Source organism: Amphiura filiformis, chromosome 17, assembly GCF_039555335.1.
Source record: "Amphiura filiformis chromosome 17, Afil_fr2py, whole genome shotgun sequence".
NCBI lineage: Eukaryota > Metazoa > Echinodermata > Ophiuroidea > Amphilepidida > Amphiuridae > Amphiura > Amphiura filiformis.
In genome coordinates this window covers 59,925,136-59,947,062 of record NC_092644.1, presented here as the reverse complement: position 1 = coordinate 59,947,062, position 21,927 = coordinate 59,925,136, and the positions used below count along the sequence as shown (strand labels likewise).

Sequence of the window (21,927 nt, the reverse complement as noted above, 5' to 3'; positions counted from 1 at the left end):
CCCATAATAATATCCGAAATATCCAAATTATCCTAATTAGCCATAATAATATCCAAAATATCCTAATTAGCCATAATATCCAAAATATCCAAATTATCCTAAATAGGCCTAATAATATTCCAAATATCTAAAATATCCAAATTATCCTAAAGACCCATAATAATATCCAAAATATCAGAAATATCCAAATTAGCCATAATAATATCCAAAATATCCTAATTAGCCATAATATCCAAAATATCCAAATTATCCTAAATAGGCCTAATAATATACAAAATATCTGAAATATCAAAATTATCCTAAATAGCCATAATAATATCCAAAATATCCTAATTAGCCATAATAATATCCAAATTATCCAAAATAGCCCTAATAATATCCAAATTATCTAAAATATCCAAAATAGCCCTAATAATATCCAAATTATCTAAAATATTCAAATATCTTAAATATCTAAATTATCCTAAAGACCCATAATAATATCCAAAATATCAGAAATATCCAAATTATCCTAATTAGCCATAATAATATCCAAAATATCCTAATTAGCCATAATAATATCCAAAATATCTAAAATATCCAAATTAGCCAAAATAGCCCTAATAATATCCAAATTATCTAAAATATCCAAATATCCAAATTATCCTAATGAGACATAATAATAGGAAAAATATCAGAAATATCCAAAATATCCTAATTAGCCCTAATAATATCCAAAATATCTAAAATATCCAAATTATCCAAAATAGCCCTAATAATAGCCAAATTATCTAAAATATCCAAATATCTGAAATATCCAAATTATCCTCATGACACATAATAATATGAAAAATATAACAAATATCCAAATGATCCTAATTAGCCATAATAATATCCAAAATATCTAAAATATCTTAATTAGCCATAATATCTAAAATATCCAAATATCTGAAATATATAAATATCCATAATATCCTTTATCATATCCTAATTATCTAAAATATCCAAATATCCAAAATATCAGTAGGTGCAACTATTATCCAAATTATCCATAATATCCTTTAATAATATCCAAATATCTTAATAGCTAATAGCTGAAGCTAATTGGATATTTGTCAGGATATTTTAGATAGTTACAATCCCGCACCTTAATGAAAAAAACTGGGTGTGTATTTACAAATTTAGGTGTGTAAAACACTCCCTGACACAACTGGCTGCATAAGCCCTTGTCCTGAGTAGGCCTATACTATAAAGTAGTAATTTAAGCACTCTTCCTGTACTCTGACTAAAAACCATGAGCCTGTACTTTAGGCCAATGAAAGTCAATTCCTTGTTTCCCGTTACACAAGTTTTCATGACTGTGTAGGTGACCATTTCATGTTTCATTATTCATTATTTCATACCATTTCATTATTGCATCTGTTACCCATGTATACATGTGATAAATCACAGTTTGTAGTTACAGATGTAGTTTACAACCACATGAAGGTGATTGTACAACTATTATCAAAAGTTTCACAATTTTTTTATGGGATGTCAGAGCAGATCAAAAAGTGCGGGACAGAGAAGTGAGTAGGTATTCATTATTAATTCATTATTAACCATATACCATACTCCTACTGCAAAGAAAATCCCTAAAAATCAACAGAAAGAGATTTATGATATATTTAAAACCACAATTATTTATTGGTATCTTAAAGTTTGTTAGATATCAACATTTTATTCAAAATAATGAAATATTTGGCCAGCAATTGGTTTTGAGCAGAGTAGGGTAACGGGAAACAAGGAATCAACTTTCATTAGCCTTATGCAGATTAGGGTTGTACAAATGTAGCTAGAATATTTTTAGCACTGGGTGGCATTTGATGAAAATCTGGCATATTTGGAAATTTTGCCAAAATTGACCAAATTCTTGACTATTAATTCAATAAAATGATGCAGTTTTGGAGTGGTGGACTCTGGTGCTAAAATTGCATCTGAGTGGTACATTGTAGGCTCCAAAACTGAGTCTCCAAACCCTGATGCAGATTGGGTAAGACATGCAGTACTACCGTACCATACTTTCAGGTATTACAATCATTAACTGTGTAAAGTCTTATTCAGATTCCCTTTTACAAATTAAGCGTACTGCTAGCCGTCCAGCGCGTATTATTTGCACAAGGTCCCATGCACACGCTTGACGCTATGCCAGATATCACGATGGTTAAGCTGTCAAATGAAATCTGAATATCACTACTGTTGAAAACAGGTGTCAAAAAAGTTTTAGATTTTACATGAGAGGGGGGAGCATGCAACTTAAATACTGGTGATCTGATATACATGTAACCAAAGAAAAAAATAGGAGCTAACGCTAAGAATAGAAACATGTAAAAAGTGTCTCAGGAAAACTCAGATGAGGCCTCGGGGAGGAGGTGTGCCCAAGTGAAAAAATACATAGGCCGACAATCAGTAGGCCCAATCAGTAGGCCTAGTGGCAGCATAAAGGGGGGAGGCATGGTAAAAGTGAACTTCAGGAACATCAGTCATACAATGTACATTTATATGGACAGTCATATCAGGAGAGATAGACCTGGTGTTGAATCACTTTTGACATATTGTTTTTGAGATTTGTGAATGGCAATGTTTCTTTTTCATCTGTTTACAGGGGTGGTTGAAAAAGAGTAGTGTCTCTGCCTCAACCACGCGTAAAAGCACCAGCTTCCTAAGTCGTTCTAGCAACAATTGGAAGAAGAGATTCTTCCTACTACTGAAACGTACAGAAGATGAAGGAGATGTGCCTTATCTTGAATTCCATGACAAGGAGTGCACAGGAGAGGCTGAAAATCCAAAAGGTAAGTGTTGTGTCTTTAAAAAAGAATTAAGGGATTATTTTTGTGTCCAGAGTTAATTTTTGCTTGATTATAACCATTTTGAACAGTTTTGTGGATTCTTTTATTCATGGCTTGAAACAGAGAGCTACATGAAGCCTATGGGCTAAAACCACATAGGTAATCATGTATACACAACAACTAATTATAGCTGTAACTTGGTAGAATAGTATACAGATTATATACTGGAATACACATGTATGATCACATCTTGTGCTGTGCAGTTTGCCCTATTTTCTTTGCCCATTTATAATAATTAATTTTCTTGTTTTACAAACCTTTGTTTTTTAAAAACCATTGTTGCGGTAGCTACTTCTGTGAACGATATAATTCTACAGGGGTGTGAGAGACCAGATTTTAATCTGTTTCCAGATATTTTTTGTTCAACTTCCAGATTTTTTTTTTTCTACACTTGTTGTGAACAAAACTATGTATGGTTTAGATAATTTCTGATTTTTTTAGCTGTTCCACACCCTCCCTTCACCAAAAACAGATAATGTTTCAAAAACACACTCCCAGGCCTGAATTCTAGTTTGTAAGAAGCTTCTTCTCAGGCCACATTGGACATTGTTGATGGCCCTAGGTAGGCCAATTCTGGTTCATATGATTGATTACTAAAAACCATTTCTTATTACAGGATCTCTGAAACTGTGGCCAAATTACAGGGTAGAAAAGAAGCATGATGAATCAGGGAAGACATTTGTGTTTGAAGTGAAGACACCAGATGAAATGTACAGGCTTCAAGCTGAGAGTGAGACCATCATGGATTTATGGGTGTTTTATGCACAGATTCAAACCAAACTCAGGATGGATTTTCCTGGTAAGAAACACCTTATCATGTGCAAAAGAAATGAGTTTTGAATGTCCTAAAAACCCCAAATAATATTTTTAGGAAATGTTAAATTAATTTTACTTCAACAGAATGTGCCCATTTTAATTGCATCCCAAATAACATTAAACAACTGCCTTTGCTGTATCACTATACTGTATGTTTAGGCAAAAGTCATTGATGATTTCTTTTCGAATACAAAGCAATTGCACCAGTACATTCAATTTGTAGCTGGTTGGGTAATATAATTGGATTCCGATTGTAATTCAAGAAGTTTTATTTTACTAAATAATAGGAATGCATGACTATGTTGCCAATAGTTGTAGTCGCGACTATTACCGGTAGTCGCGACTATTACCGATAGTCACAACTTTCGACTATGACTCGGTAATAGTGAACTAACATCGACTATATCTTCTTTGAGTCAGTAAATTAAAATCAAATTTTGTATGAATGCATCATTAATTCATACTTAAGGGGGTACTACACCCTTGGTCAATTTTATGCCTATTTTTTGCATTTTTCTCAAAAATTATATTACATTTGTGACAAGTAAGATATGTATATTATAGGGGCAAGGACTACAACTACTGTACTGAATATTCAGCAACTCAAAGCAAGTAGTTATTGATTTATTGATCAAATATTGGTTTCCCTCATTTTTGACTGTAACCCCACAACTGTAATTGTCTGTGCTGAAATAAAATATACAGTGCAGAACTCAGAAGTTGTAGTCCTTTCCCCTATAATATACATATCTTACTTGTCCCCAATGCGCTATAATTTTTAAGAAAAATGCAAAAATAGGCACAAATTTGGGCAGGGGTGTAGTACCCCCTTAACACTGGCTGAATGAGACACAGTCTTTTTATTTACACGCTCAGAATCAACTCGAGTGTAAGCACCCACTAGTCACTCTTCAAATTAATTTATGCTTAGATGTGTTATAAAAACCCTAATAAATAAAAGCTAGTAGTGTCCTATTATTTTGGTTTAATTGTTTTATGCAGCTGACCTTTCCTTACATGGAAATGGTAGTTCCTGTCACGCTGTGTAGTAAGTATTGTTATCTCTGGTTGTTATTTGACAGGTCACTTTTTTGAGGTCATGCCAGATGACTCGGACTCTATGAGAAGAATAGGTGCAAAAGGATCCAAATGTGTACTGCACATATCACCATGGGGTCTAACACTAGCATTGAAGGTACATATTATACGCCGTGTCGGTACCAGGAATTATGAGGGGGAGTGATTTTTTTTTTTGGTGAGGGTGGGTAAAGCCCCGGGGGTAAAGCCCCGGTGGTAAAGCAAATATTGGGGGGGGGCAAAAATTCAAATTTTCAAATTTTTAATTTTGACAAATTTCCTAAAATTTGGTGATTTTGGCCCATAATAGGATCATTTTGACCCTAAATTGTTGATTTTTATGCCTCCACCGGAGGTATTATGTTTCGGGGTTGTCCGTCTGTCTGTCTGTGTGTTCGTCCATCTGTCTGTCCATCCGTCCGTCCGTCCGAGCTTACGAGTGCAATTTCTCGGAACTGGTAAGGCATATAGTGATGCAATTTGGTGGAGGGATGGCAATTGGTGGTCTCCAAATTTTAGCAGGTTTTCGTCACAAAATATGGTAATTAAGTACCTAATTTGCATAATTTATGCATATCAAGCAAAGTAACCTTGTGCACAGATTATCTGGAAATCTGTACAAGTTACAGTGATGAAACTTGTCAGAGAGTAGCACAGCCAGAGGTCTTGACCTGATTTGCTTTTCAGCGAAAAATGTGCGTAATCGCAAGGTCATTGTGAGGTCATTTGGGGTCATCCGGGGTCAAATCGCCATATATTTTTGCAGGTTCATGAAATTTGATGGGAACGACTACTGTAGGAAGAAAAAATGTCAAGGTCATTTTGGGGTCATCTAAGGTCATCCGAGGTCAAATCGCCATAGATTGTCGCAGGTTCATGAAATTTTGAAACAAGGCAAAAATGTCAAGGTCATTTTGGGGTCATCTGGGGTCAAATCACTAGACTGCTGCAGGTTCATGAAATTTGGTGGGAGCGGCCACCTTAGTGAGGCAAATAATGTGAAGGTCATTTTGGGGTCAAGTGAAATTGCACTGGTTAAAATGATGGGCGTCAAGGTGGAGGCATTGTGGTCGATGCTTCGCGTCGAAAGCCGCGCAGGTCAAGAACCGCAAAATTCTAGTTTGTCATTGTTTGGCTAGGGGGAAGGAAATTGGGGGGGGGGTATTTTCCCCTTTGTGCCCCTGTGGTGCCACTACTGCATATACTTAAAGTGTTATCATCCAATAATGCTAATTGATAGTATCTTAGCTAGATGTTCAGGTTTGCCAATCGTTTGAATCAATTGTGTGTCATATGAGTTCAAATACTTGCTTGTTGCCTCATATTGCTATAAAAATATATATGGCCTTCATTAATGTATGAATGCGCTCTCCTTCTGAGTTCATTAAAACTTTATTAACAGCTCTATATAAAATTTGACATCTTTTGAAAATGTAGTTTTTCATGTCTAAGGAACATACTACACATGTGTAAATGATTTGTGTCTAGCTATGACACTGTTAGAGATAAGGTGTTCGAAAAAAAAAATCAGAAATACACTGATTGATTGATTTGAAAAATTATGAATAATTTAATTTCCCAATACTTGGAAATGCATGTTTCAATTTCATGTGGATTTATCATGTGGGTCTCATTTTGATGGACACATTGTAAGATAATTTCCCTGAAGTTGTACTTTTTTTGTGAAAGCCTCTTTAGTCTGGGGATAATGTACATAGTATTTGAGAACTCTATAACTTGACAAACTTCTATATCACATGATATTATGATTATTCATCATTTCATACTATTTTATCGTCTTTCAGCGAACCAAATCACTGCTAGCTCAATGGCCCCTGACATGTATTCGGATGTTTGAGTGTTCAGAGACAGGGGCCTTCTCTATAGATGCAGGTCGTAGCGCCCCCATGGGACAAGCGCAGTACATTTTTAACACATCAGAAGGGGACGATGGTCAAATGTATGATCTGCTTGATGACTATACCAACAAACTGATTGAAAGACAGGTAATTTTATTCAATGTTTATTGGTGTATATAATTTGCGTAAATCCTCAATAAACATGTATTTGGTATTTGCATAGCAGTCTTCCAGATCTTAGATGTCATCCAGATAGGGTTAACAAAGAAATTATGAACTACTTATATCAGGGATGGGTGTAAATTTAGCTATGGAACTAATGGAAGTATAAAATTACTTTATACAGAATATAGATTTGGAATGTGGACTAGTTGATATGAGAAATGTGTCAAGGAGTAGGGAATTATAATGGGCATTTCAATTATAGAGACGTTCAGAGGTGTGTTACTTGAGTCAAAACACACACCCACCCCACCCCCACAAACACACACACCCCATTGTATGTGATAATCTTCATTTGCATCAAGTTGATTAACAGCATTTTTAACATTTAACCCAAGATAATTTAAATGAATCATTGTTTTTATTACTTTCTACAGAAAATAGAGAACCCTCCAGCCCACCTCAACCTGCTAGTGAGGAAGAGGTTGCCCAGGAATATGAGCGATTTAGACTGGCTACCTTTGGCCTGTTGCCTGGTACAAAACCCAGAACAGGTAAGTTCCATTGTGTTGATATTGGGAGGGAAAGGGAGCTAGGACATCTTTATTTGTTTACACTTGCAGGGATGTAAATCTTCCGGAAATTACAGGAATTACGTAAATTTGGAATTTGCCCCCCCACCCAAAAAAATCAGGAAATCTGGTGGTGTTTTTTTTGCATTTCCAGAATTGGATGATGATAATTTGTCATAAAAAGAGCAAAAAAAAAGCTTTTTTAGGAGCATATTGATGGAATTGGGTAAATGTGTAACTATTTCACTAACCTAAATTCCAAAACCTTGAGGCTATCCTAGAACATAGGGTAAGGAGACCTTCATTGAGGTATAGTAGATCAGGCATGGGATTTTCCAGTGGAAACACTGGAACCAGACTTTTGTGATGTCAACATTTCCGCAATTTAATTATTTTTCAGCCCCTTTTCAGGTGTTTTTGAACAATTTTACGTGCTTTTCCAGCTTTTTTGACAATTTCCAGACTTTTTCATGAATATATAGTCTCATGCCTGGTAGATGATGTAAGTACTTGGGTAGATAAACATGTTGTTGAACTTGTTTATGCTCAAGATTCAAACTGTCTCCCATTTCAACCTTCCATGACACCATGGAAGGATACTGTTCACCCATGATTCCTGTGTAACCCATATTATCTTCCTATTGTGTAGTTTCAATATCATATCTATCATATTATCACATGACCAATTGTTTTTGGGATCAGTTTCCTGCCACATGCTGCTGTCTGCCAGAATTGAAATATAATATGCTGCATTATGCCTCTGATTTGCTCCTGTTGAACAATGTCATTCATGTGTACCTAGAGTGCAGATGAAATACTAATAAAGATTGAATGTCAATGTAAAGGGAGACTTACCATTATTCCCAATGGGCTATTCCAGTTGAAATCCATACACCCCATGGAAAACATGACCTTTTTTTTCTTCAAATTAAGTCAGGTAACCCCATTTAAATTCACACTCACTGTGTGGAAGATTAAGGTCATGCCTTCTATATAATGGGGGTTGTATAGATTTCAACTGGAAATGTTAAGAAAGATATAACAGGGTGTTTTTAATAAATGTTGTATTAATCTCAATGTCAGAAAAATGTAACTTTTTTAATTTTTTAATTTTTAATTTAAGGGCTCGGATAGCAAAGTTTGCACAGTATTTTTTCTGGGACATGAGAGCACATCAGACATATGAAATTGCATTCTGAATACGAGTTTTGCTTCAAGGACTGTTAAATATCAAAAATAATAAAATACATCAAATCTTACTATAAATAGGGGAATGTTGTATCTGAGTCCATCAAAGGCTCCGTCAGTTTCGATCCAAATGTCGCCAAATTCATACAGGAATTGAGGAATATACCGAGACGGTAATGCTAAAATTTGGTTGGAAACGGTCAAGAATTGGCTGCAAAAACAGTCAAAATATGGGTAAAAACGGGGTTTTTGTTATGAAAATCTGTTGCCAGCCTACGTGTCACTGCAGCTGGCCGGCAGCGCGTCGGCGCCAGCGTGCGTAATCGCACTACGCCAATCTTGTAAAGCGGCGCAGAGCCACACGACTTGCGAGCCAGAGACCAGTGGACATGACAATACGGAATGAAGGAAAATAAAGGACAAAAAGGTACATGGACGGGTCACGGGATTATGATAACGAAACAAAGACGGAAAGAAACTAATCAGGAAATGTAACAAAAAAAGAAGCTAAAATAATGAGAATAGAATTAAATAAATAACATGGAAACGGGAAATCACAAGCAGCAAATAAAGAAAAAATGGAAATGTAAGAAAGAACAGATTTAGAAAATAATGAGAACGGGGTTAAATAAATAACACGGAAACGGAAAATCACAAGCTGAGCAGAAGAAACTAAAAAGAAAATGTAAGAAGAGACAGATTTTATTTAGATAAATAAAATGTCCCTTTTCAATGATTCTACCTGTTCAGTAATTCTTCCTGTTATAGTGAACGCTCCCATTTACTCATCTAGCGGGACTCAGCTGAGCCTTGGTGTCCCGCTAGTTTTAATAATTTGCCTTAAAATTTGTATTGTATCACAAATTTGAGAAAAAAAATCAAAATTATTTGATATCAGAAGGACATTCCTCGTATTCAGAATGCAATTCGCTATGTCTGATGTGCTCTAATGTCCCAGAAAAAACAGGTCAGGCGCTCCACCAGGAGATCACATACCAAATCCTTCATAGAATTACACTCATCAAAAGACTGTTTCAAGTAATCTTTTATACCCAGAACTCTCACAGATTGGAATAACCTGCCACAACATATTATCAGCATAGAAGATCCCATAGCATTTAAGCATCAGCTACAGAACCACTTCCAAATTGCAAATTTGAACCCCTGATGTCAAGAATTACTCATTTATTGTATTTATTGTAATGTTTGATCTTTTTTTAAACCAACAGGTTCTGTAACATCACCACCCAGTGCCAGTATATCAGTACCAATGGCACCTCAGAGGCCATTAAGTAAGTAGAACAGAATGATTTACCATGGTATTTATTAGTAGTAGATACTTCCAAGGATTAATAGTGTTTGAATTAGTTTCTTAGACTAATAAATGATCACAATAAAAACCATCTGTGTCTTCTCAGGTATGAATTGAACATCTATGTGTCAAATGCCTACTTAGCTTCATGTCAATATGTAACACAATCTAGTCCATGGAGGCCAAAGGAGGCATTTTTGAAAATTGAGTTACTACAAACATTAATCTATCATATACTGAAAACACCAAATTTCTAACATACTTGATTCTAAAGTTATCAAGTTTTGTGATGTCTAATTTCTTGAATTTTTATTGTTTAGTTTTACTCCATACATGTATATTTTTGCCTTTATCTCAATTTCACATTTGCCACCTGTGGCCTCCATGGACCAGATCATGTCACATATGAGAAGCAAAGGGTGTAATTTGTTTTGTTTTTTAGTTGTTTTTGCTTTTGTACCTTGCTCTCCATATTATTAGGGGTTACTAATTGATGTAAGGACAGACTTTTGGCCAATGAATATTGTGTGTTTGGGACTATTTTCAAGCTGATCGCATTGTTTTGTGTGTTTTTGCTGTCAGAAATTGCAGAGTCCAATCCTTAAATTCGTGTTTGTTGTTTCATTTGATGCAGGAAAACCGCTACAAGAGCTTCCAGCAGTCCCAGGCGGTCACGCCCAGATGCGACACAACGTTAGCGAACCTGCTCTGAGAAAAGATCGCCCTCCACTACCACCACGAAACTATCCAACCTATCTCCCACCATCAGCATCATTAACATCTGGTGGGATGCCCAAGACATACGCTAGTCCTTATGATCATGAAGACACCGCCACACTTGAAGGTGCTGCAGGTGGTGCATTACGAGCATCGGCAACTGAGAGCGAGTTGCTTGGATTTGCAAGATCAAACAGCAGTGAGAGTAGTCGGAAGCAAGGTGATTACTTAAATCATCAAAGACATAGCATACCTGGGGCTTCACCGTATGAAGACATGAAAAATAATTCTCGGCTGCTAGTACCAAGTCCGTACGAAAACACTGCAAGACTTTCATTCCCAAGCAGTGGTGAGCACTCTGGGATCAGTATAAGTCCACAGGACATGATGTTTGGAGGATTTGCAAATCCAGCATTTATAGCATCACCGCAGCAGTCACTTTCTAAGAGTCCTTGGTATCATGAAATCAGGGGCGGGTATGGACATCAATATATGCCTCAACAACAGATTTTACATACCTATTTAGATCCTCAAAAGATCCATGGACACGCAAGTCAAGCAGGGGCAGCAGAGCATTATGCATCTCCTCCAACAAAGCCACAGCTCAGGGTTGTTTTGCCACCAGAGGGTGACTCAAGTCTTAGAAGGTCACATTCATTTGATAACCTGTTCGGTAGAATGTCATTGACATCATCAGGTATAGGCTCACCATTGTTAGATACATTAGACTTAGCACATTCAATGACTTACGCATCACCAAGATTGTCGGTAGGCTTGCCTAAGACACCGTCACACACAGGGATGCCTCCAGAGTTTAATGCGTACATTGGTACACCTCATCAGCAAATGATGATGGTGGCATTCCCGCAAGCTGGTACTCATCCTTCAATAGAAGAGAACCCTCAATATGAGAAAATGGCTCAGCAAGAACACACACAGTCATTCAATAATAACAATCAAGGAACATCAGTACCGCATTACATGCCAGCAAATCCTCAACAAGGGTTGAGTGCACCTTTGGCTGTGGTGACTACTGCCATGCCCCTTAGGAGGAGATCATCACAGATGAGAATGAAGCGATCCCACTCCGAAGCGGATCTTCTGGATTGTAAAAAGATGCAAGATGCAGGGTATATGACGATGCAAAATTTTGCAGGGTATATGGATATGGAGAAAGGGTACTTAGCCAAGCTTAAGGCAGCAGCCAATGAAGCTGCTGAAAAGAAAGCACGGGAGAATTTACAGAGCAATCGCGGGCAAGCTAGTAGTGACACATCCCCATACATGACCCCACGTAATGCGCTACGTAATCCAGAACAAGTAATGACTGAGCAAGAAATGGAGCAGTCATTGGACACATTTGCAACAGCTAGGAGAAAGAAGGCAGGTTCAAAACTTTCAAAGTTTTTTGGAACTGGAAAAACGGAATCTGACGATGATGGAAAGAGTGGATCCGCAAGTCCTCATCAGTCACCTCGTAAGTATGCCAAGTCTCCTAGTCAAGCTCTTATTGGACGAATGAGGCGATCTCCAAAAAAGAAAAAAGATCAAAAGATGACACGATCTAGATCAGAGCCAGATCTTCAAAATATAATAGATGGAGCGGATAAGGGTTACATGGACATGCGCAAATCATCATTTGGATCAAAAAGCCAAATGAAAAGAGCTAATTCTGACTTTGATCTTCTTGATGATAACATGTCTACTGCAAGTGGAGATTCTGTACGAAGTGAGCCTTGTGATCGTATTGTATATACAAATCGTAAGAAATTTCAATCAAATGATGGTGTCAGCAGCAGCCATGTTCCATCGCCTGTTCCACTGGGTGGACATCAACAAGTCAATGGACAGGCAGTGAAACCAGCAAGCCACTCATCAGTACCATCTAGTGCACCTACTAAGAAAAGATTCCAGTTGAAAATGTTCCGACAAAGCAAATCGAAAAATGAACAGTCTCCCGCTGTCTCTTCAACTGAAAGCAGCCCTGATACATCACGATCTTCCCGTATGGCACAACCATCGCCATCTCCCAAACCCAAACTTTCCAAACTTAAGATTCCAAAGAAATCATTCAGCTCAGATGCAGGAATCGTTCCTTCCAACTCACATAAATCTTTCGGAAAGCGGAAATCTTCAGAAAGTGACGGTAAGCGGAGATCTTCAGAAAGTGACGGTAAATCCAAATTTTATTTATCTGAAGACCATGAGAGTGTGACAGAATTATCACATAGGCCTTTACCGACTCTTCCACGTGGAGTCACGGGTCCAGACCCCTCGCAACAACAATTTGCACATGCCCTGCGGGTAAAACCACCATCTCCTCTCAAACCTATACCCGTACCTATACCACAAGTACCTGCATCATATAGAATTTCCCAAGAAATGAATGCTAAAGGTATTCAAATGCAGGCTGCTGCAAATCAGATTCCAGATTCACAGTTTATAGAGGAATATTCACCAACAAGACCAGTGCGAGGCCAGTGCCTATTCCTACTGAAGGCGAGGAAGAGGCAGCAGAAGCAGCAGCAGCAGCTGCTGTAGCTGTTGCTGATAGTATGGGTGGGAATGTGCAGCTACAGGAACAGGAATCTCCATCAAAATTAACATCATATGTTTAATGGTGGTTTCACACAAAATTGTATTGTAGTATACAAGTGGGTAAGTTTTGAAATTACTTGGTACTCTAGGTCGGGAAATGTGAGTAAGGTTTGATCTTTCCCTAGAGAAGTCCTTAAGATTACTGAGCTTTCGGAACTCTAGTGCAGGTGTCCGTAAATAGGGCTGTGGCTTCCCGCGTGACGCGCGGCGCCGTTTAGATTAAAAAATAAAATAAAATAAATAAATAAATTGATTAAAAAAAAATCAAATCAGATCAAACCCTTTGATCAAACTTCATCCATCAGGAATATCTCCAATATTCAATATTTCAACATTAAACAATGCGATTCCCATGTTATCCTTGTAAAGACAGGCTAAAATAGTACAAAATGTTGCACCAAATGGCGTCATTTGCACCTCAAATTTCAAAAAATCAATAGCTTCAGAAGGGGGACACCCCCTCTGACTCCCCCGGCGGTGCTAAAGCCATTGAGTGGCGCTTTGCAGTTTTCTTTTATTTCATTTGGCACTTCAACAAATCTATTTGAGGAAGCCTGCTCTAGTGATTGCCATCTTCAGAGCCTAGAAAGTGCTTCAGAGCTCTGCTGCCATCTTCAGAGCTCTGAAGATGGCAGTCGCTAGAGTTCTGAAAGCTCAGCCCTCTGAAAAGGACTTCTCTAGGGAAAGATCAAACCTTACTCATGTGTGTAAGTTGTAGATCACATGTAAACATTGTCTTTTTCTATGTCTAAATCTGTCATTATTTCTGTGGGCAATTCCATTTGAAATCCATACACCCTCTGTGGAAGACATGACCGTAATCTTCCACACGGGGTGTGTGAATTTTGAATGGGGTTACCTGAATGGGTGACTCTATTTGAAATATATGCCATTATGCCCCTTGTGTGGGATAGGGGCATCGCAACCAAAATTCTCCCATTTAGCATACATGAGGGAAGTGATCTTTGTAAATAATGGATTGTATTAACTTATGCCATGAACCAAAAAATGATCCCCTTTAATGGAAGGTGTGGTTATTTGTGTCACCTTATATGTATTGGGATTAATTCTCCTATATATGTGACACAATGTTTCATAAAGCAACCCAAGTATACATCTAAATTAAAAACAATGTTTGTGTATGCAAGTACAAGATTATTTAAGGTCTTGACAAGTTATATCACTTCGACAAAATACAGTATGTATACAGGTTATATTATCATTTTCAATCTGGGGGATTCAAGATTTGAATATAATCACACTGGCTGGACCAAGAGGCTGTAATGGGCTGACAAGGTACCCCAAATTGGCTGATTGTAAATGATTTTGCAGGGACCCATGTCTTGGATCCACTACTTCTCAGTCACTTGTCAGTAATGGAATGGACAATAATACATGCATGCATACACACCCCACAAACCCATGTGTGATACACTTTACAATTTATGAAAGGATTTTTATATTATAGGGTGCTACAACTATAGATTATTCATAACTACACAGTATTATGTGGGAAACATGTTCCCTTGGTGAAATGTACTATTCAAGGGAGCTGGACTTTCTTTTCTTACAGAAATTATTTTGTTATTGTTTGATAGATAAAACTGATTATACTTCTATTACTTGCCAACTCTGTAATGATTATAGTCCGTCTCGTCGCAAGTTGAGAGTAACGACATATTGGATTTTGCAGTGGCAGATTTGAATCATGCACACTATCCTAATCTTGAGCGGCATATACACACACATAGAAGAGCTATTAGTCTACCCTGGCGGAGCAACCGTATAAACGCACTGAATCATATCTGCCACTCCGAGTCTCCGAAAATTATCCAACGTGGCATTACTCTCAACTTGAGATGAGACAGACTATATTGGGTTATGTATATGTAGATACTTATAAAGGTATTATTCTACAGGGTGGTCCAAAATACCTCCCCTTTTTAATTTTATATGGACTGAAATGGCTAAGCTTTAGTTAATTACAATTAATATTGAAAATTTGGACTGCCCTGTGTTTAATCATGGTAATGGCCATTATATTATATATCTGTGTCTCAGGGGCCACACATGCTGTAAATGTTTGAGTAAATAATATGTATACTTATAAAAAAAGGCTGAGGAATACTGTGAACACAGTTTAAAATCTGGAAATTTGGCCAAAAAAAATCACTTCTGGAATTATTGGATTATGATAATTAATCATAAAAAGAGCAAAAAAAATTTAGGGGGGGTGATACCCTGCAGCCTATTCCCTGGACAAACCCCCCCCCTTGTTTAATACCGCATGCAAGCCCTTGACCATCTGTCCAAGGACCACATGGATTTTCATGAAATGGATATTATGCCCGCTTACATCCCTTTTTTTTATATTGTGGCTTTAAGACAATCTAGGTAAATAAATATCTTGAGCAGGTTATCAAAATTAAATATTCTGTATATTATCAGTGGTTCTTGCTGTGAATATTACTGTCAGTATGCAGAGGGCCTCTTGTATGTCATGGGTACAGACTGCATGGACTTTTAAAACCAAAGACCTTCATTTTACTAGTAACTGAACTTACTGCCAGGACTTGAACCAAAGACATAGATCTATGTTACTACTTACAGTACTACCACTGACTTACAAAAAGCCAACTTCACATTATGGAGCAATGCATCATTGGACATGGGCATATCAATTGAGATGTCAGCAAGGAGTACTTGAATTATATTTTGATAGGGTGTGTCGCCCAACATTCAAAACCCTACCCAATTTCTACTTTAAAAAAACTGACTCAATTTTACTCTTTTAGGGCGATCTTTCAAAACATGGACCCATATCAAAGGATTTTTTGTGAACAGCTATCCCATATTAACCATTATGTTTTGTGGAATCCAAGTGTGTAAAAATATTGGATCCAAAACATAATAATGATAAAATTGGATGCTTTACGCCCAATATTTATTGGTCTCGCTATGAGTTTTAAAATATTGGACGAGACTTTGTCCAATATTTTAAAACTCATAGCTCGACCAATAATGGGCTCAATCGATCCAATTTTATATCATTTTTGGGCAATTTTTCAAATCATGGACCCATGTTTAAGGGATTTCCTGTTGTAAAAAGCGGGCCCATGTGGCACATCCTCATACACTTCAGCACAGAAGACTTCCTTGATATTATATGTGTCATTGCCTTTAGATGAAACTGCCTTAAGATTGAATCAGTTGTTTTTGAGATGATTATGTATGACTGCCCCTTGAACAACACAGAATAAAAGAATCTGCCTGCTTAATTCAGCCATGTATTTAAAAATTAGTTTGTACATTGACATATTGTGCTGATCTCATGTATAACCTATCTTGCCTTAAATTTAGTTTGTATGTCTTACCATGACAACAAGGCACAAGTGACATTTGTGCAGAAATTGCATTTCTACCTTCAGAAAGTTGGTTTCTGTTTACCTGCATATAACACCTAAGGCAAAGCGTGCGTCTATTCAAATTTCTCAACATGATCTCAATTGTAGCCTTTTGTCATGGAAGGGCAGTATTTATATTTGTAAATTACTAGATTGCAACCTGTCTTTCCTGCTAATAATAGACCAAATTAGTTCAAGCCTAGCATGCCATTAAAAGCTATTCAAACTGCCTGACCAATTTAAGCTTGTGATATTTAGAATTTGTTGTTAATGCAATACAAGAATTTACAATGTATATATACCCAAAGTAGATATATTTATGTTGTGTTGTACTACGCTACTCTCAAATATTTTTAAAGATCAGAAACTGACAATCCTGATTTGTATTCTTACTTTTCTGTTCTCATGGTGCTGACCTACATGTAAGTGATTTTTGAGTGTCATTGGGATTTCAGTACTCTGCACATACTAAATGAAAGGATACGTATGATATTTTTATGCTATTTTTAAGAAATGGCAATAAGTATGATTCTTTAAATAATTCTGTTGAGTAGTGTATATACTGTAACCACACGGGTATAAGCCCACCTTTGGCTATAAACCCACCCCCTATTTTCAAAACATTCTGGAAACAAGGATGCATTCTGGTATAAGCCTAGTATTAATGTTGGCCTACTTAAATCAAATCAATGCCTTACTCTCACATTTAAGAACAAATATAAACAGATATCAGTTAACATTGACATCAACATAGATGATACAAATTACAGGTACATCGGGCATGAATGTTAAACAAATTGGGAAGATTATTTGTTTGTTTTTAAATCCCTGGTTATAATCCCACCCCCATTTTTGGAGTTAAATTGCCATCGGGGGGGGGGGGGGGCTTATACCCAAGGGGGTACGGTAAACAAGCCAACTATTATTTGAAGTAGTTTTCAATTGTAGAGTAAACTACCTGTATTTACTAATCTAATATATCTATACTATTGTGCAGTTGATTGTTTTGAATATAAATGGGAATTATGCAAATATGTAATGACAAACCTTTAGTAGCAAAGATCAGAGTACCGTAGTAATCTATTGTTAAATACACAGCCTTGAAAGCCTGTTAAATATCACCATTATTGATGCCTTGACATTGACCTCTACATGACTATGCCTGCACTGGAGTCTATAGTAGAATGCACTGAAGTTTACTGAACAGTAAAAATAACTATAAATAACCATACAATACACTTTTATGATTAGTTTTCTTTTGATACTATCATTATACCTATGCCAAAGTGCTTTAGTTATTTACATAACCCTGATAAGCTTGTTGCAAAGCAATAAATGAATTCCTTTTTACTCTATTTTTGTATATTTCTATTCCCTTTCTATTGCCAATATTTTATTACTGATACAAGCAGCATGTGTATTGTTAAATGCAAATTTACTACAGTGCCTATTTGCAGACCTTGAATTACCAGCAGCCTTATAGAGCTTAATCAGAAGCTGATTTAGATTTTGATATTATGTACATGCATAACTTGACAGTATTTAAAAAGTTTATTGCCTGTAGGACATTCATGTATTGCTTTGAGAGTCTGCCATTTCTGCCAAAATTGTGGCAAACAAAGTCTATATTGTGTCTTGTCTCATGTGTCTTGTCTCAAGTTGTATGTTGCAGATTCTAATCAGTGCATTTACACATTTGTCAAATCGCCCTTTTACATGTGTTTACGCCCGCGGGATTAGGTTTGGCATGTGATTCCAATCTGCCACTGTGAGGTCAAATATGGCGTTAATCTCAACTTTAGACAAGACGGACTATAATTAGCCTACTTTTGTCATTGGCTGTGTTTTGTGGAGTGTATTAGGAAGGTTACAACTTTATACAAGGTTATCAAAAAATTAAAAATACCTTCTACTAAAACTTCAAGTTCCAGCCATGTCATATTTTTAAATAAATATTTGTTATATTCAACTCTGTATATGTTGGGAATGAAGATTTATATTGTACTGGTAGTACACATCAAATGAGAATTAAAAACTTGGCAACAACATTCACATTTTGATCATAGAAATATGGGTGAGCAAAACCATTCTAGATCATCTCATCAGTAGTGTCATGCTGTATGACGACTGACTGATGATAACTTGGATCAAAATAGGCGAGTGTTTGTGGACCAAGTTTAAATCCTTATATTGATCTGATATGCCATTGATCATGTTGAATCGGTACATATATTAGAACATGTAACTATGTCCAATATTATAAACATGTTGCAATAAAGTATTGTCTGTCATGATTATTCTTAAAATTGTTGTGATGTCATTTTCAAATTGTTGTAACTAACTCCTTAACTCCCTAACTAACTAACAGTTGTGTTGAGAATATTGTGGGGAAAAATAAAAACAATTTCCTTTCCCTTCAGGACCAAATGATTTCTTCAGATATGCCGCCCTAAAGAATATACTGAAAATCGTATTCACTATTTTTCATGTTTTTCAATGGTAGAAGGGCATTTTGCTTCCATAACTTTCAAAACTAAAAAGTAGGGAATTGCCCTGCTACCATACTGAGTAGAGCTTCAAACTGGCAACACATGAAAAAAAAGAATGGGCTAACTTTCAAATGTTATGACTGGTTCAAATCAATTGCCATTCAAGTATGCACCTCAACCTTGATGACCATGGTTTGAATACCCTTCACCCAACCCCAATTTGCTGTAGAAGTGATGATGTAACAGGATTAACTACCATAGCAATAGGTTATAACAAATTTATCGCTCTGCACTACAAGCAGGTTGCAAGTCTGCAATCATAGATTGAATACAATACCGCTCTTTTCAAAGATATTAATCTTAAAGGTGTGAGTGATCCAGGTCTTTATCCCTGTTCTTTGACATCTATGGTTCAATGCAGAGGTACAGTGTGAAGGTACTAGTGAAATGCAACATATTCAAAAACTGTTTTAACCTATTGCTATGGTAGTTAATCCTGTTACATCAGCACTTTTACAGCAAATACTACATATGGTACAAACAACTTTATTCATGACAACTGACAAAGCTTCATATAGACTGACAAGAAAACATTTTATTTCTCGAATAATTCCTCTAGAATAATGCAAAATGACAAACACAGACATGATACAAAATGTCTGAATATGCAAACTACATGTGAATTCAATATTTATCATTACCTCATATTTGTTGTGATTGGATGAATCATCTAATTCCTGAATAAAGGTATTTAGATATAAAAATCTGGCTTCATTTCATGATACTGTGAAAAACTGTTGTGAAGTTAAGAACACTTGGTCTATCCTCTCGGAATTATGCGATTCCTTCAAAATTCTTTGTGTTAATAGGGCTATTCCAGCTGAAATCCATACACCCCCTATGGAAGACATGGCCTTAAATCCATTTGAAATGGAGTCCCTATTCAGGTAACCTTATTTGCAATTCACACTTCCTGTGTGGAAGATCATTTAAGCCATGTCTTCCATGGGGGTCCCTGACTGCAACTGGAATAGCCCATTGCATCTCAGGAAACAAGCACCATGTTTTGACAGTACAGAGTTTAATTTTGTAATCAGTCTGCAGTTTTTATTCAAAGGTTCACTATAGGTAGAAAATAAGGTTCGATAAGTAGAAAATATGGATTGTTTATGTCAAATACGAAATAAGGTTCACTATGTCAAATGTAACCCTAACCATATTTCATATTCGACATAGTCATAGTACTAGTGAACCTTATTTTTGACATAGTTAACCTTGGACACAGTGGTGGACACTGTTTTACTTTTAGACACATTATTTTTAAGTCTTGAGTATCAAGTTCATTTATACAACAATTTGCATGTGGTTTGCTGGAAACCACTCCGAAGGTTTTGGCTGAAGTGGTTCTTTAGAAAATTATGAAAATGATCTTAATGTAAACAAACACTTATGCAATTCTAAACAATACTAGAACACTGCAGAAACATGTTGCACATTTCGTAGGATACCATTCTGTCTGTAATAGACACCTTTCCTAAAATATGCCACCCTCATCATTTTTGTCATATGAAAAAGTGACAGAAATGAAGAATTTTCCATGCCGTATCAGGTAAGCTTAAAATTGGATCTCATGATCGCAAATTTGCATCAAAAAACTTTTAATCTCCATCCAGTAGTAAGAACTACTCTAGTAAGTAAATCACACTTGTGCTTAAAAATTCACTTCCAGATGTAATTTTGTAGCATTTCCCAAGTGAGTCAAAGATTGCAGATTTTTAAGTGAACATGGCGATTTTTTAATTTAACAATTCTGAAAATTGCATGTCCAATGGGTGTCTATTACATACAATACAGTAATTCATCATTGTACTAAACAAGTTATTTGGTTGTGTATTATTTATATTTATAATTTCATTATTTATGACCCAAAATTGGTTAAGTATTGTAACATATTCATACAGAAAAATATAGACCAAATGGTCTAGCAGCATGTTACACTGCTTTCTTGGTTTCTTTACTAATTGATAAAGTAGAAAAATGAATTCATTTTCCAAAAAGAACTTTATAGCTATTCGTTTACACAAATTCATTATTAAACGTTAACACAAATATCGGAATATGATTTTCATTTTAACAATTTTAATGAAATTTTAATAATTTTTAGGTGAATTTGCTATATTTAAGTATTGTTCTGTTATTATTGTAGCCATGGTTTTACGCAATTTGAAATGCAAACGCAAAGATTGCACACAAAAATTTATAATTACCCTTCATGTAGATTTGATTCCGCAACAAAAACAACTTAATAAATCACTGTATTCATGACATCAAAAACAATGAATGAACTGCAAATCCACAAGCCGAAAGCTTAATGTTAATTTCAGCAAAATTTGTCATGCAGCTTTACTTTCAAATATTTTAGATTGTTTTAATTCATACATTTCGGGATTTGGACAAAGCACAAAATCAAATTTCTATTACTTTGTCATGATATTTGTCATGCTTAACATTACTTGACCTTTACAGGCTATATGAGAAACCTCATCACACCGCTAGCCACAAGTCTTTATAATCAAATTTAACAAAAGTAAGTCTAAACAACTCAATGCATTTATAATAGAAACAATTAGACACATGTGATTAAACTACAGGAAATTGTTAAATAACTTGATATTAACTTTTGAGTTTACACCATACAAAAACTACATGATTTATACTCAACTAACCTGTTGACAGTAAACACTGTATAATTTGGTTTACCTCAAGTTCGGTAGTGATGTCAGAGCTTTTCAAGGTTACGCTGTATGCGTGCCTACAAACCGCTCTTGTACGTGTCTATGTATGCTCTGTGCAAGTAACATTACAC

The 21,927-nt window shown here is 36.1% G+C and overlaps 1 protein-coding gene across 1 annotated transcript in view; it reads left to right on the top strand.

Annotated features, from left to right (window-relative positions):
• The window catches only part of LOC140138080 (uncharacterized), a 41,422-nt gene extending 22,544 nt beyond the window's left edge, over nt 1-18,878 (top strand). Inside the window, exons 2-8 of the mRNA XM_072159952.1 lie at nt 2,624-2,810; nt 3,484-3,666; nt 4,766-4,878; nt 6,566-6,789; nt 7,238-7,335; nt 9,771-9,833; nt 10,488-18,878. Of these exons, the coding sequence (XP_072016053.1) occupies nt 2,624-2,810; nt 3,484-3,666; nt 4,766-4,878; nt 6,566-6,789; nt 7,238-7,335; nt 9,771-9,833; nt 10,488-13,111 (3,492 nt within the window). The 3' untranslated portion in view covers nt 13,112-18,878. The remainder of the gene's footprint in view (nt 1-2,623; nt 2,811-3,483; nt 3,667-4,765; nt 4,879-6,565; nt 6,790-7,237; nt 7,336-9,770; nt 9,834-10,487) is intronic.
• The last annotated feature ends 3,049 nt before the right edge of the window (nt 18,879-21,927 follow it).